This window comes from Pelophylax lessonae (assembly GCF_965119305.1).
Source record: "Pelophylax lessonae genome assembly, chromosome: 5".
Taxonomy (NCBI): domain Eukaryota; kingdom Metazoa; phylum Chordata; class Amphibia; order Anura; family Ranidae; genus Pelophylax; species Pelophylax lessonae.
In genome coordinates, this window is record NC_138772.1 from 101,219,960 (window position 1) to 101,245,270 (window position 25,311).

Sequence of the window (25,311 nt, forward strand, 5' to 3'; positions counted from 1 at the left end):
GGTTCTTGATTAATCATGGAGTGCAGATGATGTAGCAATAATGTTGATTAACACCAGGTAGGACTATTTATAAAGCTGTTGCTGAGTGCTTTCTCAGCACATTATAAATCCATTACACACCCACCCTTAGCAAATTTCCTTGTACATCAGGCTCATTATGGTAATTAAGGCTGTGGTTGCTGGGCTGTGTGTTCTCTTGCATGATCAAATTGGAATGTGGATGAGATCCCAGTAGGTTTTAATGTCATGTTAAAATATGCCAGGTTGTGTCAAATGCTGCCTCATGCAAATTCCAAACTTTCTGTTTAATGCACCCTTCTACACCTTGTGTCAACAGTAGAGCCAATTTATACTTCATATAAATTAATTTGTAGCTCCAATATACATCTAAGCTAATGCTAAATCCTACACAGATATTATTCCTTATTACTATTATTTTTATTTTTTATCTATGCAAGTAAAGCACCCACCCTTAAAGGGGCCCCTGGAAACAAACCAGGTCTCCCTTACCTGGTCAGAGGCTGCAAGCCCAGGTACCAGTTCCACAGCACAATGACAAAGACATGCTATGTCTTAGGCCCCTTTCACACTTGGGAGTCCATCGTCGGACTCCGGTTTTCTCAGCGGGGGATCGATCCTCCGATCCCCCGCTGAGCAGGCGGATTGCAGCTCTGTCTCCGTGCTGTGTGCGGAGACAGAGCTGTCAGGTCCCCACTGTTCTCTATGGGGGAATCGGATGAGAACGGACCGTCTGTCCGTTCTCATCCGATCCGATCTGCTGGATGGATGAAAAATAGGGTTTCCATCTGTCCAGATTTGACGGATCGGATGTCAGCGGACATGTCTCTGCTGACATCCGATGCCCCATAGAGATGCATGGGGCATCCGTTCAGATCCGCCAAAAAAACGGACAGGCGGATCTGAACGGTCCGCCTTTGTGAAAGGGGCCTTAAGCTGGATTCACACTATTCAATTGTCTTTAAATTTTATCCTTTAGACCAAAACCATGAGGTCAGACCTATGAGGTCATGAGGTCAGACCTAAACACTTTCAATTTGTATGCAATCAGGCAGGCCCTTCACTACATAGTTGAAGGTAAATCTAAAGGAATTCAAACAGCAAAAGTTGTATAGTGTGTATCCAGCTTTAGGGTGTCTTTTTGTAGTTTTATTGCAGTACTTGAACAGGAGTGAGGGGGGAGTGTGCAGGACACAAGCAGGTACAGGAGGACAGATTCTCAAGCAAAAATCCCTCATCAGCATCCTTTATATATTGCTGGAGGTAGAAAGGACAGCCTGTCCATCTGAGACTTTGTAAAAGCAGTCGCAGTCCTTGTAGCAACCCTTCGCATCTAACCCTTAAAGTACTGGCAGACCTAAAGCTCTAGGCAAAGGTCCTACTCACAATGCGCAGAGACAGCTCTTCAATCAGCTTCCCTGCGACACTCTTCAGTGAAAGAGGTCCCTCTCAGGCCCAGCTTACTAAGGTTGTGTCCTTCAGCATATATATTTAGGGCCTTCAGCCAAGCACATGCTGATGCCTAACAGCAACAGATCTTAAGTAGCACAGGCTGCCTCCCAGGGGCAGGGGGCCCCGGGAGAAGAGAGCTCTGAATAAGTCTTCCCAAACATTTATCTTTTCTCCAGCCACTTTCTGGGTACCTCCTCCAAGGGATTGGCTGAGGTCAGATAATTATTTATAATCCAGTGGCTAACCCTCCTACTCTATTTCTGGAAGCTTCTTCCAGAAGAAGGCAGGAACAATCAACTACCTGATCAGATCTAGAATACAAATTGCTGCTCATCTGAGTACAGCAGAGCCAAAAACTACATTTAACCAGCCTAAGGCAGGACACTACACAAGCAGCTGAATTTGATTTGGTATCACCATTCTTGTACAGCAGAGATCAGACTGACAGAGGGAGAAGCAGCAGAAAGAACCAGTAAGTTGTGTGTACTGTGCAAGGAGAGAATGCAGATAGGAAGAAAGAGTGAAGTGAGAGAGAATTGAAGTTCACCTTTGGAACATGCTGCACGTTCTACCCATTTCTAGGGTGTAACAATTTAACATGTTCCAGCATCTGCTGCCCTTCCCCCATCCCAATTTCCTGTGACAACGGGTGGGGATCTTCTGTCTGTACCCACTGTCACAGTTAGAAAACAGCTTCCTGTGAGTGAATGAATGACTACAAGTCAGCAATGGCTGAGGGCTTCTAGTTCTTAGTGAGCTGTGAGTGTGCTGGTGAACACTCTCATAGGCCATTAAGCTTCCTGCTCTCAGGTAACTACCTGCCATTACGAGGTATAAGCACACAACCATGCTGAGAGTCCGCAGGAGCCTTGCACCCACGGTCTGCTGATCGTGGGTGTAATGCTCTGCAGGTGCATTCGAAAAAAAAAAAAAAGAATGCACATTATTTTACCTGCAAAAAAATATTTATTATATACAGTGTACACTTCTCTTTGAATGAATGCCCCAAAACAGGAGGGCATACTTTACAGGCCAAGAAACAACAGTTTTCCTTTACCTTAATGTGGTTGTAAAGGATGAAGTTTTTAAACTTCATGCATTTTTTGCATGAAGGTAGAAACCCTTCTGTGTTCTGCTGCCCCCACAGCCCCCCCCACCAATAATAACCTGAGCCCCCTCTCGATCCAGCGATGTGCACAGGAGCCTCGACTGTCCCGAGTCTCTCTCTCCGTATTGGCTGAGACACAGCAGTGGGAGCCATTGGATAGCATTGCTGCCAATCACAACCAATGAGCCAATGAAGAGAGAGTAGGAGTCAGGGCTGAGCCTCAGCTCTATGTGTCTATGTGCACGCACCAGTGCCCCCCATAGCAAAGGGCTTTCTATGGGGGGCACTGATTAAGGGGGAGGAGCCAGGAGTTCCGGGAGACCTGAGAAGAAGAGGATTGGAGCTGCTCTGTGCAAAACCACTGCACAGAGCAAGTAAGTATGACATGTTTGTTATTAAAAAAAAAACAAAAAAAACAAAAAAAAAAGCAAAAAAAAACCCTTTAATATCACTTTAAGGGAAAAGAATATTCTTTTGAAGACAGAGAGGTACACATTTTGGACAAATAGGAAAACTGGTTTGTAAGAGGCATGAATGAGGCTATCCACCTCAAACTGAAACAACCACCATTCAAAAGGGGTGGGGAACTTCAACACCATCTGTCTTCCACATATAATTCTGTTTTGACATTTCTACCCTGGTGTGCTGACAAAAATTCTTTACTTCAGTCTTGTAAATAAAAGGATTGTCACATATGCAGACCTACTGACACCCAAAGATAAGATGGATAAATATACAAGGCTGTTTCCTCAACTCTTACACCTCCCACCCTATTCTTGAACAATAACATCTGCCATTCCATCTGTGCTACCTGTACTGGAGTATTTCCCTGACACAGTCCAGTTCAGTGTAACTAACCAATAGTTTTGGCAGGTGAAAATGTACATTTAGAAGAACTCACAGATACATATTTGATTTATTCTTATATGGGTGCGGAAGGTTACTGTACACTTGGTTTTGCCATATGGTACCTTTTGAGTAGGTGCCACATGTAAATGCGGTATAGCTACGATGGCAAATGTTATGGCTATGTAGCTTTGATGCTCTGTGTGTCTTATTGTTTATACAGTGCATCTGAAAATATTCACAGCGCTTCACTTTTTCCACATTTTGTTATGTTACAGCCTTATTTCAAAATTGATTGAATTCATTATTTTCCTCTAAATTCTACAAACAATACACCATAAATACGTGAAAGAAGTTTGTTTGAAATCCTTGCAAATTCATTAATAAAAAAAAAAAAAAAAAAATGACATGTACTGTATATAATTATTCACAGCCTTTGCTCAAAACTTTGTTGAAACACCTTTGGCACCAATTACAGCCTCAAGTCTTTTTGAGTATGATTCTACAAGCTTTGCACTATTTTTGGGCAGTTTCTCCCATTCTTCTTCTCAAACTCCATCAGGTTGGATAGGAGGCATCGTTGCACAGCCATTTTTAGGTCTCTCCAGAGATGTTCAATCAGGTTAAAGTCTGTACTCTGGCTGGGCCACTCAAGGACATTCTCAGAGTTGTCCCGTATCTACTCCTTTGTTACCTTGACTGTGTGCTTAGGGTCGCGTTGTGGTTCTGTTGGAATATGAATCTTTGCCCCAGTCTGAGGTCCAGGGCATTCTGAAGCAGGTTTTCATCAAGGATGTCTCTGTACAATGCTGCATTCATCTTTCCCTTGATACTGACTAGTCTCCCAGTTCCTGCCCCTGAACAACATCCCCACAGCATGATGTTGCCATCACCATGCTTCACTGTAGTGATGGTATTGGCCAGGTAATGACGGTGCCTGGTTTCTGCCAGACATGACGCTTGCAATTTTTTTTATTTCTGGCAGCTAAAACAGCTCATTCATTTTATTTAATATTTTTATCGGTGCATTTTGTTCATCTGTGTATTTAGCTGCTGGCGTTCAGATTTAGTTTGACGTTTCAATCAGTGACCAAAAATTGACAGTGAACATTTGCAGTGTTATGTGTACTTGGTGTTAAACCGGCCCCCTTTAACTCCTTTTCCCATATTTGACAGCTCAGAAAGGCTACACTGATGAAGCAGAGGTTGCTGGGCAAGTGATCTGCAGCCAGTTGAGTAGCCCTCTACTGTCAGAACCGGTGTGCAGGCAACCAGACCAGAGCCAATTAGCACTCAGCTAACCCTCTCCCTCTTCTGTGGGTAGCACCTCCCCAATTTCTACCAGAATAATCTAGTTCCAGTGGGGTGGCCCTCCTTTGTTTATCACGTAGCAGAAAAGCTTTTGATTTGCTCTTTGAAGCCCTAACCTTTTGTTGAATTTTTTTTTTTTCTACCAACCAGCTTTAAAAATGAAAATAACACTAAGATAAGCAGCTGTTACATAGCTTAATTGTTATTTGGCATAGTGACTTTAGGTATCACCTATGAATTCTCTAAAAATGAAACTGTAAAAAAAGCCAAAATGTTTTTTTTTTTTTGTGCTGATAAGAGCAGGCAAGGGTTAAAATGCTGTCAGTTAATTATTGTCCTTTACTTCCTGTCCCAGCAACAGCACAGGAAGTAAGAGAAAATCTCTAAAATATTAGTCACCAGAACAGGTGTACCCTTGGGAAGGATTACTCTCCCCTTTTGTCCTCGTGACAGCTCCACAATTTTTGATTTCCCATCACTTTCTGTCTTGGTGACAATGGTTACTACAACAAATAGAGAGGGTGAATTTACCTAGGTAGACATAGATAAAAAAAAAAGAACTTGATAGGGTTCCAACTGTTTCCCCCTGTTCTCTGTTCATTCAGTTAAATGGTCAATCTACTCAATATTCCAACCTATATATGATGGTCCTTGCACTTATGGTGGTTCACTCTTTTTGTTGAGTTTTCTATGTTTCATTAATGAAGATGAAGCAGCAATACAATTTTGCTCATTTTTGTAGAGGCTGTATTTTGATGCATAGTGATCTTGCAATTAAAAGCCCAAACAAATATGGGAACCACCCATTGGAATTTACTCCTAGTGGAAAAAATTGTAACATTTTGGGGATGGTTAGTAGTAGTTAGTCACAGTTAACTGGACTTGTTTTGTAATGCTGAAGATGTTTCACTACTCATTCAAGTAGCTTTTCCAGTTCCAATGGGTGTTTAGGAACACACCCCAGCATTAATAGCAATTTGGGTAACTCAGTCTCCTTAATTCAATCACCATGGTGTAATGAAATATTTTAAGGCAGATGCTGATGTTGTCCAAGAACATTTTTGGATGTCATCAGGAAGTAAAGTACAAGACAGGAGGCTGGTTGATATCCCGAACCTCTATCCAGATAACTGGAAGGAGGTATATGCCTCATATCCTGATACTGTAATCTCTGCTAGGGATAAGCTCACACAATTTAGATTCTTACACAGAATGTATTATACACCTAAGTGTTTATTTCTTATGTGCAAAAGGGGCCACCCCACCCACACATGCCATAAATGTGAGTCAGAAGAAGGGGACTTTATGCATATGGTCTGCTCTCGCATTAAGGTAAGACTGTTTTGGTCTGAGGTTACTGCATTTATTTCAGTTCATTTTGATCTCCCCAATGTCTGTAGTTCTAAGTGGTGTCTTCTCGGGGTATTTGATGATATTGAATTGTCTACTAAAGCTGGACGATTCTTATGAATACTGCTCTAATATGCCAGGAAGACCTTTGCATTACACTGGATACCTTCTGACCCCCCTGAACATTGGCTTGTGGAAAAGTTTAATAATCAGATTCTCCCATTTTATAAGCTCACTTATGAGGCGAGAGGATGTCCAGGGAAGTTAACTAGACTATGGGGACTCTGGCTGGACACACAATACACAAGTGACTCTCTTCTACATTTAGTCTCCGACCCTATACCTTAGTTACCTGTTCTTGCCACTACTCCTGTTTGAGCTGGAAGTCAGAGTGTTATTATGAGTTTTGGGACAATCACTAACATTGTGCCCTTCTCTTTCTTTTTACTTGAAAATCTTTTTGTGGTGCTGGGCGTCTGGGTGAACACACTGAGTCTAATATACATGAGTGCAGTATTCTTATTTCCAATTGCTTACTCTGTTTTTTCTTTTTCTGTTACTTGATTAATGTAAGTTTTTTTCTTCCATTTTGATTTTTTCTGATTGTGCATATACATGGATGTACCTGTTTGTTGCTTCGGTATGTATGTAGTTTATGGGCTTTGATAATCAGGTGCTATGACAATTCCCTTTTGTATTCATTGTTCGTTGGATAGTACTCTGCCACTGTATTGGCTTGACAAGTATAATTTGTATGTGCATTTTTTTTTTTTTTAATAAACTAAGTTAAAAAAAAAAGGATATACAGGGCTATCGGAATTGTTAGAGAATAAAAATAATACACCCACCGGTTCAACTGCATGGACCTTTAAAAACTATGTAAAAAAATAGGAGGTGTGAACGTTTCCAAGACTGTGCAGGTCTAAGCTCAGTATTCTTTCAAAGGGAGAAGGGACTTTCTTTTGAGGCCAGTAAGATGCATTTTGGACAGAGAAGACAATTGGTTTACAAGGGGCATGAATAAGACAATCTATGTCAAACTGAAACAACCATCCCTAAACAGAAGTGGGAGCCTTCCCTCATCTTCTGTCAACTATATATACTGTAATGCTGTTTAACCACTTGCCTACAGTGCACTTTCACCCCCTTCCTGCCCAGACTGATTTTCAGCTTTCAGCGCTCTCACACTTTGAATGACAATTACTCAGTCATGCAACACTGTACCCATAAAAAATTTGCGTCCTTTTTTTCACACAAATAGAGCTTTCTTTTGATGGTATTTAATCACTACTGGGTTTTTTATTTTTTGTGCTTTAAATAAAAAAAAGACTGAAAATATTGTGAAAAAACGCATTTTTCTTTGTTTCTGTCATAAAATTTAGCAAATTAGTAATTTTTCTTCACAAATTTTGGCCAAAATTTATACTGCTACTTATCTTTGGTAAAAATAACCCAAATAAGTGTATATTATTTGGTCTTTGTGAAAGTTATAGAGTCCACAAGTTATGGTGCTATTCGTTGAAAATTGATCACACTTGACCACACCTGATGTACTGAAGGCCTATCTCATTTCTTGAGACACTAAAAAGTCAGGAAAGTACAAATACCCCCCAAATGACCCCTTTTTGGAAAGTAGACATTCCAAGGTATTTAATAAGGGGCATGGTGAGTTTTTTGAAGTTGTCATTTTTTCCCACAACTCTTTGCAAAACGAAGATTTTTTTTTTTTTTTTACAAATTGACGTATTAACAGGTTATTTCTCTCACACAGCATATGTATACTTGCAACTACACCCCAAAACACATTCTACTACTCCTCCTGAGTATGGCGATACCACATGTGTGAGACTTTTTCACAGCCTGGCCACATACAGAGGCCTAACATCCAAGTAGTACCGTCCGGCATTCTAGGAGCACAAATTACACATATAATTTCCTGACAACCTATCGTACTTTTGAAGGCCCTGGAGCACCAGGACAATGGAAACCCCCATAAAATGACCCCATTTTGGAAAGCAAACAGCCCAGCGTATAATTTTTGAGGCATAATGAGTCTTTTGAATATGTCATTTTTTTCCACAAGTTTTTGGAAAATGTGGAAAGAAAATGAAAACACATTTTTTTTACACAAAGCTGACCATTTATGCAATATTTCTAACACATAGCATGTACATAGCAAAAATTGAACCCCAAAATACATTCTGCTATTCCTCCTGAGTATGGCGATACCACATGTGTAACACTTTTACACAGCCTGGCCACATACATAGGCCTAACATCCAAGTAGCGCTTTACACAAAGTTGTCCATTTATCCACTTTAAGACTGGGCCTATTTTTGACACTTGGTGTTTACAAGCTAAAATCATTTTTTTTGCTAGAAAACTACTTGGAACCCCCAAACATTATATATATTTTTTTAGCAGAGTCCCTAGAGAATAAAATGGAGATCGTTGCAATATTTTTTATCACATCATATTTGCACAGCAGTCTTCCAAATGCGATTTTTTTTGAAAAAAATTCACTTTTTTGAACTAAAAAATAAGAAAACAGTAAATTTAGCCCAATTTTTTCCCATAATGTGAAAGATAATGTTACGCCGAGTAATTAGATACCCAACATGTCATGCTTCAAAATTGCGCATGCTCACAGAATGGCGCCAAACATTGGTACTTAAAAATCCCCATAGGCAACATTTTAAAAATTTCTGCAGGTTACTAGCTTAGAGTTACAGAGGAGGTCTAGGGCTCAAATTATTGCTCTCGCTCTAACAATCGCGGCGATACCTCACATGTATGGTTTGAACACCGTTTACATATGTGGGCGGGACTTGCGTATGCGTTTGCTTCTGCGCGCGAGCTAATGGGGACAGGGCGCTTTAATTTTTTTTTTCCTATTTATTTTATTTATTATTTTTTTATTTTTACACAGTTTAAAAAAAAAAATGTTTTGATCACTTTTAATTCCTATTGCAAGGAATGTAAACATCCCTTGTAATAGAAATAGGCATGACAGGTCCTCTTTATTGTGAGATCTGGGGTCAAAAAGACCTCACACCTCACAACTACACTAAAAAATAAAAAAAAAGAAAAATTGTTGAAAGAGAAAAAAAAAAAAAAAGAAAAAAAAAGCGGCCCTTTAAACCGGTTGCTAGGCAACGTCTTTTGACGTAGCTCCGGTCCTCCAAGACCATAGAGTCGAGTGAGGGCCATCTTGCCCTCACTCGACTTCCTGTCTCTGAGGATCCGGGACCGGATAGTTTTCCCCGCTGCCGGCGGGTCCGGTAAGCTGGGAAACCGTCTGGGACGCGGCAGGAGGGGGGGGGGCACCTCTTCCCCTGCACCGTAAGGGTAATTCCGCGGCGAATCCGCCACTGGGACCACCCTTATCTGAAAGCCGACCGCCCGCCGTTTCAAAAAATACCGGGGTTATGGCAGCTATCTGCTGCCATAACCCCAGTATTTAGCTTTTAATGGCTGACGCATATAGTCGTTAGGCGGTCAGTAAGTGATTGCATGTATATGGCCAACAGGTGACGATGACTGATGGGGTGACAGGTGACGATGACTAATGGGGTGACAGGTGACAATGACTGATGGGGTGACAGGTGACGATGACTGATGGGGTGACAGGTGACGATGATTGATGAGGTGACAGGTGATGATGATTGATGAGGTGACAGGTGATGATGATTGATGAGGTGACAAGTGACGATGATTGATGAGGTGACAAGTGACGATGATTGATGGGGTGACAGATGACGATCACTGACGGGGTGACATGTGACGATGATTGATGGGGGGACAAGTGACGATCACTGATGGGGTGACAAGTGACGATGATTGATAGGGTGACAGATGACGATGACTGATGGGGTGACAGGTGACGGTGATTGATGGGGTGACAGGTGACGGGCGATGGTCACTGATGGTGACAGGTGACGGGCGATGGTGCACGGCGGTACTGATGGCAGTCTCTGGTGACCGGTGAACTTTAGGCTACGTTCACATGTGAGCGTAGCGATCGTGGGCAGATTCACTGCGATTCCGCCCGCGATCCAGAAATCATTGCAAATTGCGGGACGCCTGTGCGTTGCCCGTGATTTGCAATAGCACCCCAAACGCTGTGCTATGTTGCTGCGATTTCCGCCTGCCGAATTGCGGTAACATCACGCAAACAACGCATGACGCCCCAAAGAAGCTCTTGTACCTTTTTTGGGCGTCATGCGTTGTTTGCGCAATGTTACCGCGATTCGGCAGGCGGAAATGGCGGCAACATCGCACAGCGTTTGGGGTGCTATTGCAGAAAACGGGCAACGCACAGGCGTCCCGCAATTTGCAATGATTACCGGATCGCGGCAGAATCGCTGTGATTCTGCCCGCGATCGCTGCGCTCACATGTGAACGTTATGGGTGTCAATTTCTGGGCACTGATGAGGTGACTGTTGGGTGACAGGTGACATTGGGGGGGGGCTGAGGACTGTGTGGGGGGACCTTTATTTGTGTGCTTTTACATTTGACAGGTGTACAGAGCAGTAACTCACTATTTCTAGCTCTGCTCTCCTCACACTGGAAACTGTATGAGGAGAGAAGAGCTAGTAACAGTCAGTTACTGCTCTTTGTTTACATTTTGTGATCGGCTGTGAATGGATTCACAGCCGATCACATAGTAAACAGTCACTATCAGTGACTGTTTACTACCGCCGGTGACAGCTGTGTTCCTACGGAACACAGTGCCACCGACATGACCGCGCTGCGCGCTCCCGATCGCGCATGCGCGGTCTTCTGCCGGCATCTACTGTTGTGATCGGCTATGTCATTGCAACATAGCCGATCACGTGGGAAACAGCCATGCCTATTGGCTGTTTCCCCCCTGCCGGTGACCGGCTGTGTCCCGGGGACACGCCGACACCGGCAGTGCACGGCGGCGCGCCCGCGATCGCGTGCCTGCCCTGCATTTCCTGCGGACGTCATATGACGTCCGCCCAGGATAATAGCCGCACCGTCCCGCCGTCATATGACGGCGGGCGGGCGGTAAGTGGTTAAACATATTTACCCTGATGATTTGACTACAATGCACACCTTTAGCCCTGTAATTAGAAACATTAGTACCTGTCCATACTTAATGGTGGTTGGATTTTAGAACTAGAACATGGTAGATTCACAAACTTTCACACCTCCCATGATGTTCTTGAACAAACAATATCTGCTTTGACACAGTTTATGACACCATGGTGATTAGTTTTACCTGTGTGGCTACAAATGCTGGGATATGAAGTGTGCACCTGTTCTTCTAGAATGCTGTGTTATTGTACTGGTTGCAACTGTTGTATTTTGATTAAGGCCTCTCTTAAAAAAGTCAAATCCCAGCTGAGGCATAAATTGTCCTGGATCATGGTGAATGAACGGCTGTCGGCTCAACTAGATGACAAAATGCACAAATTCGATAGAGTGTGGGAACCGTGGCTCAACTATCTAACCGGGTCAGCTTGAGGGCTGTGCATGGGGCCGGGGGTGGGGTGCGGGGCGCGGAGTTGGGTCCATTCTTTCCTCTTTCTTTCCTCTTTCTATCGCTTTCTTTTCCTTTCTTTCTTCATGTTTCCTTTTCTCTCTACCTTTCTTCCTTGTCATCTCGTGTAAGTCTTTTTTATTGGGTCTACTTCGTGGTGGCACGTTGCTGCACACACATTTGTTTTGGCTTCAACGTGGCCTGAACATAGCGGGCCACGGGGAGGTTTACTCGGGCTGGCCTCGTGTGCTCGCTACTAGAGCTGTAGCATGCTGTGGATCATGGCTACGGAGTTGTCATCTCACTATTAACTCAGGGGACCACGCATGTATTGCCTTTTTTCTTATGTTTCTGTTTATTTGTTATATGGGGAATTGCTGTATTTTCTTTGCTTGCCCCGGGGGTTATTACAGTTTGCTGCGGTGATGGCTTTACCACTGAATGCTGCTTTCTGTCATTGTTTCTTATGTTGATGCTTTAAAAATTTTCAATAAAAACCATTAAAAATGAAAAAAGTCAAATCCCTGTCTTACTTCATAAGGGTTCCTTGCACGTTTCCCCCTCCCCCTTAGTTTTTAGATGTTCCTTTAAAATCTTTCTTTTTTTTCTTTAGGTTGCTTGTTTGAAGATGACCTCTGCAAACCATTTGAGATGTGTTTGAATGGTAAGTCTAAGTGAATGTTAAAAAAATGTATTTCTGTATAAGAGAACAACTTCACCTGTTTTCTCAGGACATTCACTGTTATGCTGTACCTTCCTAATGGAGATTTAGTGTGGTTCATTCATGCTTGAACAAAATGGGGTGGGTTTTGGTTAAGAGTATAATGATCCAAGGTAGTTTATTTATTTTTTTGTTTTGGGGAGTCTGGTTTTCTGTTGGAGAACTCAAGCTGAATGAGATGAAAAACACGTGTTAATGTATTTCTAAAATTATTGAAAGACAACTTTTTTGTCACATTTACTACAGTTAAAAATAATAAGTAATGTTGACATAACTTGCCATGATATCATTTAAGAATTGTGGGCTGTTTCACCTACTGTAGCTTCCTACTGTATATATCTTTGTTGTTTAAAGTGGATGTAAACCCTCACATATACCCAGTGAAGTGAACAGCCTCAGATGATACACAGAGATGAAACAAATCTCCCTACATAAGGTTTATTTGTATATTTGCTGTCTTCAGCTTTCTACACTGTTTAGAAAGTGAACACTGTGTTAGAATTTTTTCTTCCTGTCCCAGCACTGGGTGTGTAGTCTTGGCATACACTGTGTGACAGCTGATTGGAGAAAAGGCAACCCCCCTTCCACATAGACAGAGGAAGGAAGGAACTTGCAGAGCTGTGCTGTGAATAGATCAGCTCTCTGCTAATCTATCTCTATGCACCCACCCTGACACAAATTTCAAGCTGCTTTATCTCCTGTGTCTGAGAACTTGTCTCAAGTTATCATGCTGATAACAGAGGAATAGAGCAGGAGAAAGACACAGGACTTTGAAGAAAGATAAGTAAACACTACATATATATGTGCCCAGGTCAACTTTTCATGAGTGGGGTTTACATACACTTTAATTCTAGGGTTTGTAGAGGGGGACATCCAGCAGTTAGAGTGAAAACCAATTGGCCTTAGTTGCAGGGATCTGAAATGCCTGATATGCCTGATAAATATAGGAATTTACAGATAGGTTCAACCTCTGGAACACAACCCACTCTATACTAATATTTTTTTTCTTTATGCGGACTAGATATTTAAATGATTGCTGAATCTCCTTGCCTTCTCCTGTGCTCACTGCTAGCCCATTATTTTTCTAGACAGCCTCACTTACCAATAGTGAAGCTTAGGGTGTAGAGGTAAAAACTGATGCCAAAGGAAGGTGGTTGAATTAGAACACTCCAGTTTTTGGAGCGCTCAGTGCACTGTATAGAAATCAAAATTTACAGACCCATTGATGGGCCTTAACAGTTATGTTCAATTGTATAGTTGTATAATAGCTGTGGGTTACCTTTAAGGGGTAGCTATAGAAAAACCTTTATTTATTCATTTATTTTTCCTTTTGGGTGATTGCTGTCAAATTTACTAAATCTCAAGGTAGAGGATCCCTTACATTCTGTGCAATATAAAAGTAACCCTATTCATTTACTGTTAGATAAATGACTTCTTTCCACAATTACTCTTGTAATATGTTCGTTTAAAATGCCATCTGTAATCCATTATGTTTTGTTGGCATCTACCGAAGCCAGAACACTAATGCTGTCGCTCCTGTCCCCTTTATAATATATTTTCTTGGAACAGATGAGAACAAATGTACAATTTTTGCAAAATAAGCACCCAGTGACAAAATATATTGGCCAATACATTTTTTTTTTCTAGGAAGGCTTTAAAATGTTTAGCAGAACAATGTGTTGTTACAGCACTACATCCAATTAAATGACCAGTGCACCGATCAGGTTTAATGAGAACAGAACTTCTCTCATTTTCTCCTTATATTATCACTTGTACATTTCTTACGGCATTAATATTTTTTGGATGCAAGATTTGCTTCATGCAGAACCTAATTTGTATTCTGCATGTTTCATTTGTCAAAGTATTACAACTGTCAGCAAGTCCTAAACTGTAATATTGGATTATTTTGGTGTATTACAAGTTTTATTCAGATTTATTGCAGTGATACGTTCTGTAAGTGCTTTGGTTTTAATATTTGCCTGCGAAGTGTGAAGCATGGTTTAAGGTTATAAAGTGCGCCAGCGAGTAAAGAGTGCATTGTCATAGGTGTTGCTCTCAAAGCCCAATTAAACTTTCAGTTTAAATGGGTAAAATACATCCCGGGTGCATCAAGCAAAAAGTATGCAAAGGTCTTACAATTTATTTTCTTTAAAGGTCAGCCACAGCTGTAAGAGAATATAAAAGGGGGCACATTATGTGGCCACTTGTGTGGGATTGTGGCCACCCCTAGCAGCATTAGGTTAGATAGATAAGGGGGTTAAGCTATGCAGGATTAGGCTTTTATGGGGTTAAAATTATACCTGTGCTCTGCAGCAGGTGTCAGCCAATAGGGGCATGAGGAAGGTTCCTGCAGGTATAGCAGAGGCTATATAAGTTTGGTCCGGTCTGGGGTGCTTCCTTTTGCACCGAAGAGCAAGAAGAAGAAAGTTCCACACCCTCCCTCCCTTTGTCGCGAGCACCTTTGTGTGGTTGGGTCACCCTGGTATCCTAGGGGGGACATTGTATTTTCATAATGGTAATTTATGGTTTATGGTTGCTCGAGTTCTTTAACTGAGCAACTAAAAGTTATTACGGTATTTGAGTGGTTGTTTACAAACAGTTAAATATTTATGATTTAAGTTATATTAAACCAATAGAGTGTGCCGCGGCCTTTTCTTGCCAAACTGTGAGTCAGTGCTATTATTTAGTAGGTTAAGATAGTCTTGCGGGAGTGTGGCCTACAATTCCACAGCCTGCCCCTTGCCAGCAAGCTGCAGAGTGGTACCCTTGCTGTCTTTGTGGTAGCAGTGATCTGTTTGCAAAGGTTGGACACACTCCCTGTTAAGTAAGAGCCAGGGATTTCTAATCGACTCATAGTTGTGACTCAGTAGGGGATGTGTCAGATCTGTGCAATGAGACCACTGCTTCCATAAAGAGAGAAGATGTCTGATGGTGACTGGCTAGCCAGCTGTACCCCCTTTTCCTCCCCGACTTCCTCTTTTGTTTCTCCAAAACCAGCAGTATTCCTCAAACCCTATCCAACCAATTTGTATCCAGTCAGGCAGGCCCTTGCAATACATAGTTGTTGGTAGATCTAAAGGAGATTGTACAGTCACATTGTAATGTGTACAAGGAGAGAAATGTAAGGCCCCTTTCACACAGACGGACCGTTCAGATCCACCTGTCCGTTTTTTTGGCGGATCTGAACGAATGCCCCAGACATGTCCGCTGACATCCGATGCGATCAGTCAAATCTGGACAGATGTTTTCCATCCGTCCAGCGGATCGGATGGGATCGGATGAGAACGGACAGACGGTCCGTTCTCATCCGATTCCCCCATAGAGAGCAGCGGGGACCTGACAGCTCTGTCTCTGCACACAGCGCAGAGACAGAGCTGCCATCTGCCTGCTCACCGGGGGATCAGCAGATCGATCCCCCGCGGAGAAAAACGGAGTCCGCCGACGGACTCTACAGTGTGAAAGGGGCCAAAGAGTATAACACCACTTTAATAGAATAAAAACAATTGACAACTCACATAGCAGGTAGTTAAAAAGGCACATCAAAGTGGAGGCATCCTAATTAAGTTGTCATCAGTGATCATTGGTCATAATGCCGGATCCCGCCATGATGGTCCTTCACTTGCTACCAGGAAGTTAGCCGTGAGATGGAGCAGGTTCAGAGCAAGGCTTGGAGCGCTCATGGAGCACAGCATGCGGCATGATGACTTCATTGGGTATGCAACGTGTTTCTGAGCATGTCTCCTGCTGGTGTGAAGGTAGTCGTGCCCCTTCTTCAAGCTCGAAGAAGGATGCGACTACCGTCACACCCACAGGACGCATGCTCGGAAACGCAATGATCACTGATGACAGCTTACTTAGGATGCCTCCACTTTGATGTGCTTTTTTAACTACTTACTGTGTGAGTTGCCAATTGTTTTTATTATATTAAAGTGGTATTATACTCCTACACTTAGAGGTGCCTCTCTCCTTGTATATTTTAGCTGCTGCTGGAATCAGCTTTAGGTTCTCATTTGGGAGGCTGCCTTTTGTGGATGGACTCTTTAGTACCATAAGACTTTTTAGACTGTTATGGTTTTTATATGGACTTTTAATCTTTCAGTCCCCAGGACTACTCAGGCCCCCTATTCTGTGCATATCCATGGGTATATCGCATATGAGATTACCTGTTTGCGCTATATATCCTTGTATAATGTAACGTGTAGTGATCAGGAATTATCTTCTTTTTCTCTACTAGGGCGATTCTTTGGAGCCCCTATACTGCCGCAATAGCAGTAAATGTATTTCCTCTAAATTTTATAAAAATTCTCAACTTCTTCTTGCAAACAATCCAGCGCCTAATGTATTGTTAAATGGTATTAATACCGTCTGGTAACTTTTTAGGGCTTAAGGCTACTGCTAAAGACAGGTGTTATGTGATTATGGTGTAAATAAAGCTGTGCGGTGAACTGATTAATGTTTTGAGTAAAGAGTAACATATGTAGCTGATTTAATGCATGATTGATGTCTGTTTCACACTGATAAAAGCATAACATTTATTTATTAATGTCTTTCTCACCCTTGTTACGGAACATGCTTAGATGTCATTTATATCTGTATGGCCACATGCACACTGGGCGTCTACTCCCAGCGTATCCAATCCCATTGTTTTCATGGTACTCACATTTTGGGACATGTGCCATAAGAGCAGAATAATTGCATTCCAGGCATACATCTTTGAACACTTAGGGCCCTAAACATGAGTACATGAGTACATTGTCCAGTCCAATCCAGCCGTAGTGTACTTTTGCCTGTCATAGATTTTGACAGGCTGCAGACACTGGGGCTGCAACTGTGCCTACTGGGGGCAAAAAACTCCAGGAATAGATGTACAGGGGCTAGACAACCGGTGTGCATGTGGTCTTATGATGTGGTCCAGGATGGTTATCCACTTTAGTCCCTCTTATAGAGACATTGTCATCGGCCCATTCAAGGCATAGTGACAGTTCCTCCTGATAACCCCCCCCCCCCCCAACAAGGAATACCTACCTAGCTCCCTCATTGCCTTCCTGCTGCGGAAGTCCACCCTAAATTAGTTCTGACATCATGTGGTGTCTGACATTACTGCCTCCCCCACACATAACAGTGTTTGGGCCTAGGGGTTGGATGCTTAGGCCTAAGCACTGGTTGCATGCCCCCCTCCCATATCCAGAAGCCCCATACCCTTAGAACAGCAGAGAAAAAGATTGGAGAGACAGCGAGAGAGTATAGATTGGTGAGTATACCATCCTGGGGTTGGGGTCTGTTGATTCAGACTGTCATTTAGTCCTGAATTTGCACTGTGACACTATGGGGGTGATTTACTAAAACTGGATAGTGCAAAATCTGGTGCAGCTCTGCATAGAAACCAATCAGCTTCCAGGTTTTATTGTCAACGCTTAATTGAACAAGCTAAAGTTAGAAGCTGATTGGCTATCATGCACAGCTACACCAGATTCTGAGTGCTCCAGTTTTAGTAAATCTCCCCCTATGTCTCCCACAGCATATGTTTTCATTTGGAAATTTGTTGATTCTGCAGTTGCAACTTATTGCACATCCCTTTTTTTTTAAGGATTTTTTTATGGTAGTTTATAAATATAAATGCATGTATTTGTTTTACTTTTACATAATAATTAATGCTGTTTACCCCAAACATAATAATAAACTACCCTGGCAAAAGGATATTCTATGGGTACGACTTTAATTTAAAAGGGGTTGTAAAGTCAGAAGTTTTTTTTTATCTTAAAGCATTCTATGCATTAGGTTAAAAATTATTTTGTGTGTAGCAGCCCCCCTCAGCCCCCCTAATACTTACCCGAGCCCCATCTCTATCCAGCGATGTCCACAAATGCCTCAGCCGCCCGGGGACTCTCTCTCCTGACTGGCTGAAACACAGCAGTGGTGCTATTGGCTCCCGCTGTTGTCACTCAAATTCATTTAGCCAATCAGGAGAGAGAGGGGACAGGGCCAAACAGAAACTCCGTGTCTGAATGGACACACGGAGCTGCAGCTCAGCTCGGGTGCCCCCATAGCAAGCTGCTTGCTGTGGGGGCACTCAACAGGAGGGAGGGGCCAGGAGCTCCCAAGAAGAGGAGGATCTGGGCTGCTCTGTGCAAAACCATTACACAGGGCAGGTAAGTATAACATGTTTGTTATTTTAATAGAAAAAAATAAACAAGACTTTACAATCACTTTAACATTGTGGAACTGGTAAAGCTTAAAGTGACAGTTTGTCTTTAAAGTTTGGAGACTTTTTTTTCTCTTTTTAACCTTACATCATAATGTACGTAGGAAAAAAAATATTCTGTGTGCAAGTTGATAGTGTAACGTTGAGTTAAGATCAAGTCAAATTAGAACATCAGCTCTATCTCCCTTGAGATAGGGGGTAGGGTCAGGTTAGGAAAAACCTGATCCAGTCACTGTATATACAGTATCTCACAAAAGTGAGTACACCTCTCACATTTTTGTAAATATTTTATTATATCTTTTCATGTGACAACACTGAAGAAATGACACTTTTCTACAATGTAAAGTAGTGAGTGTACAGCTTGTATAACAGTGTAAATTTGCTCTCCCCTCAAAATAACTTAACACACAGCCATTAATGTCTAAACTGCTGGCAACAAAAGTGAGTACACCCCTAAATGAAAATGTCCAAATTGGGCCCAATTAGCCATTTTCCTTCCTTGGTGCCACGTGACTCGTTAGTGTTACAAGGTCTCAGGTGTGAATGGGGAGCAGGTGTGTTAATATGGTGTTATCGTTCTCACTCTCTCATACTAGTCACTGGAAGTTCAACATGGCACCTCATGGTAAAGAACTCTCTAAGGATCTGAAAAAAGAATTGTTGCTCTACATAAAGATGGCCTAGGCTATAAGAAGATTGCCAAGACCCTGAAACTGAGCTGCAGCATGGTGGCCAAGGCCATACAGCGTTTTAACAGGACAGGTTCCACTCAGAACAGGTCAGCCAAAGAAGTTGAGTGCTCAGCATCATATCCAGAGGTTGTCTTTGGGAAATTGATGTATGAGTGCTTCCAGCCTGTCAGTGCTCAGACCATATGCTGCACACTGCATCAAATTGTTCTGATTGGCTGTTGTCCCAGAAGGGAGCCTATTCTAAAGATGATGCACAAGAAAGCCCTCAAACAGTTTGCTGAAGACAAGCAGACTAAGGACATGGATTACTGGAACCATGTCCTGTGGTCTAATAAACTTATTTGGTTCAGATGGTGTCAAGTGTATGTGGTGGCAACCAGGTGAGGAGTACAAAGACAAGTGTGTCTTGCCTACAGTCAGGCATGGTTGTGGTTTTGTCATGGTCTGGGGCTGCATGAGTGCTGCCAGCACTGGGGAGCTACAGTTCATTGAGGGAACCATGAATGCCAACATGTACTGTGACATACTGAATCAGAGCATGACCCCCTCCCTTTGGAGACTAGGCCACAGGGCAGTATTCCAACATGATAATGACCCAAAACACACCTCCAAGACAAACACTGGCTTGCTAAAGAAGCTGAGGGTAGAGGTGATGGACTGGCCAAGCATGTCCCCAGACTTAAACCCTATTGAGCATTTGTGGGGCATCGTCAAATGGAAGGTGGAGGATCGCAAGGTCTCTAACATCCACCAGCTCCGTGATGTCAACACATAGAAGTGGAAAAGGACTCCAGTGGCAACCTGTAAAGCTCTGGTAAACTCCATGCCCAGGAGAGTTAGGGCAGTTCTGGAAAATATTGGTGGCACACTAAATATTGACACTTTGCGCCCAATTTGGACATTTTCAATTAGGGGTGTACTCACTTTTGTTGCCAGCGGTTTAGACATTAATGGCTGTGTGTTGAGTTATTTTGAGGGGACAGCAAATTTACACGGTTATACAAGCTGTACACTAACTACATTACATTGTAGCAAAGTGTAATTTCTTCAGTGTTGTCACATAAAAAGATATAATAAAATATTTACAATAATGTGAGGGGTCTAGTCACTTTTGTGAGATACCGTATCTTTGAATCAACAGAGCACTCGTAATAGAAAAAAAAGCAGCGCTGTATGAATAATAGTGATACTCTTCAACAAGTATACAAATGTGCATAAACAAAACAGAGTTTTAAATCAAATTAAAATAGATCACAATAAAGTGAATAAAAGTCCATAAGTGTAAATGAAATAGTTCCTGTGTTATTACTCCGCAATCTCAGTGAATCACCATCTATATGCTGCCTCCACCAAACATAAGAAGTGCACACTCACCAGAATCAGTTGCTGTTATAGGACAGCAAAAGCGCATTCAGTATTCAATGGTCTTCCTTGAGAAGATACATCTGATATTCTATGGATGTGGTAGATCTTCCAACCTCACAGGTGAAGTCATCAGGGAAACTGTTCAATTTACTCAAGCCAGACAAAAGGATCACTGACACCAGAAAAAATTGCTCATAGTGTAGTATTTATTAAAATATGTAAAAAACTAATTAAAAACACCACCAAACCACAAACAGCAGGGACACCATTCCCTGAACCATACCAGGCCACATGGCAGGATGGGTTGTTTGGGGCAAGGGGGGCTCTGGTGCTGTGGAGTTTTGCCTAGTGCTCTGGATCTTTATCTTGTGCTGTGGGTTTAAATCTTGTGCTTTGGGTATATATTTTGTGCTGTGGTTTTATAGCTGGTGGTGCCGTGTGTTAATATCTGGTGCAGTGGATCTACAGTATATCTGGTGCAGTGGATCCATATCTGGTGATGGGTTATTTCAAGTGCGGTGGATCTGTATCTGGTGCAGTGGGTTAATATCTTGTTTCATGGGGTTACATGTATAGAGCCAGTGCTGAGTCAAGACTTTTGGGTGCAATCTAGTGCTGTGGTAACTGCTATGGGTACAATCTTGTGATGTAGCCTGGTAAAGAGCAGAGTATTTATTGATCCCCATTTCTTTTTAGAAATGTATATGCGCAATTTTTTTTCAAATTGAAATTGGATGATGTAGAATCTGATAAGGGAGCAAGAAAATAATCTAGACATGACAAACAAGAGACAGAATCAAGCACAAGCAGTTCTGCAGGTCCAGTTCCAGCTCCAACAGAATACAGAAATGTTGATGCTCCTGTAAATGATATTGGATTGTATTTTAATCCATCAAAAAAACTAACAAATGATCTTAAATACATTCTGCTAATAAATACATATACCCCACCAGAAAATTATGTTTTTAAGAAGGATTCAACTGGACCATGTTTTTTCCGTCAGGTGGGGATTAATCAAGATTCACCTTGGGTTAGCTACTCTCTACAACTGTGTGATTTGCAAGTATTGCACAGTTTTTCTACAGCCAATTCATCGTGGGATACAAGGAACGTTCATAACTACGCCTTTAATGTTTCAAAGTCTTGGCATAAAAATGCACAAGCGGATACAAATTTTATGGAGATCAGAAAGAAACCAGAAACAAGTATTGTTTGCCAAAAAGACAGCGCTGTGAAAAGGCAGGTTGAAGAAAATCGGAAAAAGTTATTTCCAATTTTGTCCACTAACGTATTTTGTGGAACAGATGACATTGCCTTACAAGGGAAAAAAGTACTACCCGGAAAGCTGCAAAGTCTGCACAATTTTTGCATTGAAGCAGGAGATATGATCCTAAAGAACCATCTGGAAAATGCACCAGTTAATGCACATTATACATCAGTTAGTTTTGAAAATGAATTAATTACATTATGTTAAGAAACTTTACGAGAAGATCTAGTATCCTTAGTCAACACGTCAAATGGGTTTTCAATCATTGCTGATGAAAGTGCTGACATATCCAGAAAAGAACAGATGTCACTGTTTTGTACGTTTTGTAGACACAAGTAGCACCGTAGCTGTCATCAGAGAACAATTCCTTGGATTTGCAACCTTAAAATAAATTGATGCTATCTCAATTGCAAATATGATTATGGATACATGTTCTAAATTTGGATTAAACTTAGGAAAACTCTATGGCCAAGGATATGAAGGATGCTCTACAATGGCAGGAAAAGAAGGTGACGTTCAAGCCATAATAAAAATAAAATATCACAAAGCTGCTTTTGCTCACTGTGCTGCACATAAACTCAAATTGGTTGTTAATGACCTGAATGCTGTTCCTGATATATGGAATTCTTTTGGCACAGTTAAAGCCATCATCAAGTTTTTCCATGAGAGTCCAAAAAGAAGATCTCTTATTCCTAATGTGCCATTGTTGAGTGAAACACGATTGGCAGCCAAATACAAAAGCGTTCGAATTTTAAGCTTAAAATTTGAGGATATTTTTAATCAATTAAGCTTACTGGTCACAACAGCATCAGGGAAAACACGTCAAGATGCATATCAATTGCAATGTTCTTCAAACACAGTGAGCTTCCTCTTTTGCTTGACCATCATTTCAAATTACTCATCAAGACTGGAATCAGTAAGCCAGGCTCTCCAAGCTGTTCAGCTTGATATCCTCAATGTGTGTAATCACGTGCAAGACCTTCTGACTGTGTTCTGCGATCACAGAGAAAAAGCAGAAGAACAATTTAAGGAAATATTTTCAAGCTTTCAAACAATGGCAGAAAAATTGAACATCCAACTTCGTGTTCCCAGACAGTGTGGCAAGCAAGTATTTCGTTCTAATTTTGTTTCCTCTTCTGTGGAAGAGTACTATCGCCAGTCTATCTATGTGCCATATATGGACTCAATCATTGCATCATTAGAAAGCCGGCTTGGCAATGAAAACAAGAAAAATTTTAGTCTGTTCTCACTTTACCCAAAACAAATGGCAAAAATGACAATTGAACAATACAAATTCCATATTGCAGACATCAAAGAAATTTACGGCATTGAAAACCTGGTAGCCGAAGCAGTCATGTGGTTTGAGATCTGGTCAATAAAGGATGAGCAGTTTGACAATGGATTTCTGGATTTGCTAAACCACACAGATTTATTTCCAGAGTCCAGCAAGCAATTCTCATTGCTCTCACATTACTAGTGACCACTTGTACAGTGGAAAGGTCTTTCAGCACAATGTGAAGGGTGAAAACCTGGCTGAGGTCGACAATGGCAGATGATCGCTTATCGGGTTTGTGCATGATGAGCATATATAGAGCAAGAATTGCTGAAAACAAACAACAGCTGATTGTCAAAGTAATTGATAAATTTGCACGGGACCGCAGACGTTTACAGTTTCTTTTTCGAGATCACTAACCATTGAACAACAGTTGTACAAAATTGCTCATTGAAAAATGTGATTGTTAAATTTTAATTTAGATGTTTGCAGTTTCTAACCTGCAACAGTTATCCATTTAGTTAACCACTTGCCTACTGGGCACTTAAACCCCCTTCCTGCCCAGGCCAATTCTCAGCTTTCAGCGCTGTCGCACTTTGAATGACAATTGTGCGGTCATGCAACACTGTACCCAAAATATATTTTTAGCATTTTTTTTTTCCAAACAAATAGAGCTTTCTTTTTTAATCACTACTGGGGTTTTTATTTTTTGCTGAACAAACAAAAAAAGACAAAAAAAAGAAAAGAAAAGAAAATGAAAAAAAAAAAAAAAACGGAATTTTTGTAAAATCTTACCTGTAAAATTCCTTTCTCTGAGTCCTCCGACAGTCGCCGCCTCTTCATATTCGTCACAATGGGGTAATTGACCTTTGCTCCGTAGGAGTAGCTAGGCAACAGAATATGTCAATATTAAAGCTTTTAGCATATCCCACCCCCAGGGGGTGGTCCCCTCAGTCAATACCCTCCTGCTTCCTGTATCCATACCTCAGTTTCAGTAGTATAGCAGTAGAGTACATAACAAACCCCAAAAGAGGGGCGGGGGCGGCGACTGTCGGAGGACTCAGAGAAAGGAATTTTACAGGTAAGATTTTACAAAAATTCCGTTTTCTCTTACGTCCTCCGACAGTCGCCGCCTCTTCATATTCGTCACAATGGGGACGTCCCAAAGCAGTGCAAACATGAGGGGTGGGAAACGCATCCGCGCCTAAGGCAACGCAGTATCCACAGCAGAAAAAACGGAACCTTACCAAAGGAAGGAAACCAGCTGGGCAACATGAAAAAAGCTTGCTCAACAGGAGCAAACAACCCAGGAAAAACAAACAACCCAGGGATAAAAATATCCGAAACAACCACGGGCCCAAAAACAAGGGACCCTAAGGCACTGCCGCACTAAGAACCTTGCGGCCAAAGGAAGCATCCGCCGATGCCTGAACATCCACTTGGTAGAACTTTGAGAAGGTGTGAACGGACGACCAAGTCCCCGCCTTACACACCTGGGCCACAGAAGCCCGATGATGACAGGCCCAAGACGTACTCAGAGATCTGGTAGAGTGCGCCTTCACAGGCATAGGGGGAACTTTTCCCTTCCAAGCATATGCCTGTTCAATGGTCTGTCTGATCCATTTGGCGATGGTAGAAGCCGACGCCGCCAAGCCCTTCCGAGGTCCCTCTGGAAGGACAAATAGAGAATCCGTCTTGCGAAAGGATTTAGTCGATGACAGGTAAACCCTGATCGCCCGAACAACATCCAGGGAGTGTAAATCCACCTCCTTCGGATGCCTAGGCTTCGCGCAAAGCGAAGGCAAGACAATGTCCTCATTGAGATGAAATTCCGAGATCCTCTTCGGAAGAAAAGAAGGGTTAGGTCGCAAGACCACCTTATCCAAGTGAAGCACCAAAAAAGCGACCTTCTTGGACAACATAGACAACGAGATCTCCCTGATCTTTTCAAAGGGAGCATGTTGCAACACGGACAGAACGAGGTTCAAGTCCCATGGAGGCAAAGGCTCCCTCCTAGGAGGGACCAGGTGTCACACCCCTTGAACAAAAGTGCTAACCAAAGAGTTAGACGCCACAGGGCGTTGAAAGAGAACGGCCAGCGCAGAAATCTGACCCTTAATCGTGGCCAACGCCAAACGCTGGTCCACACCCGTTTGAAGGAAAGACAACACCCTAGACACCGAGTATGAGCGAGGGGAAA

The 25,311-nt window shown here is 42.1% G+C and overlaps 1 protein-coding gene across 1 annotated transcript in view; it reads left to right on the plus strand.

Annotated features, from left to right (window-relative positions):
- The window catches only part of PTPRN2 (protein tyrosine phosphatase receptor type N2), a 1,352,613-nt gene that overhangs the window by 185,121 nt on the left and 1,142,181 nt on the right, over positions 1-25,311 (plus strand). Inside the window, exon 2 of the mRNA XM_082258395.1 lies at positions 12,205-12,255. Within this exon, the coding sequence (XP_082114521.1) occupies positions 12,205-12,255 (51 nt within the window). The remainder of the gene's footprint in view (positions 1-12,204; positions 12,256-25,311) is intronic.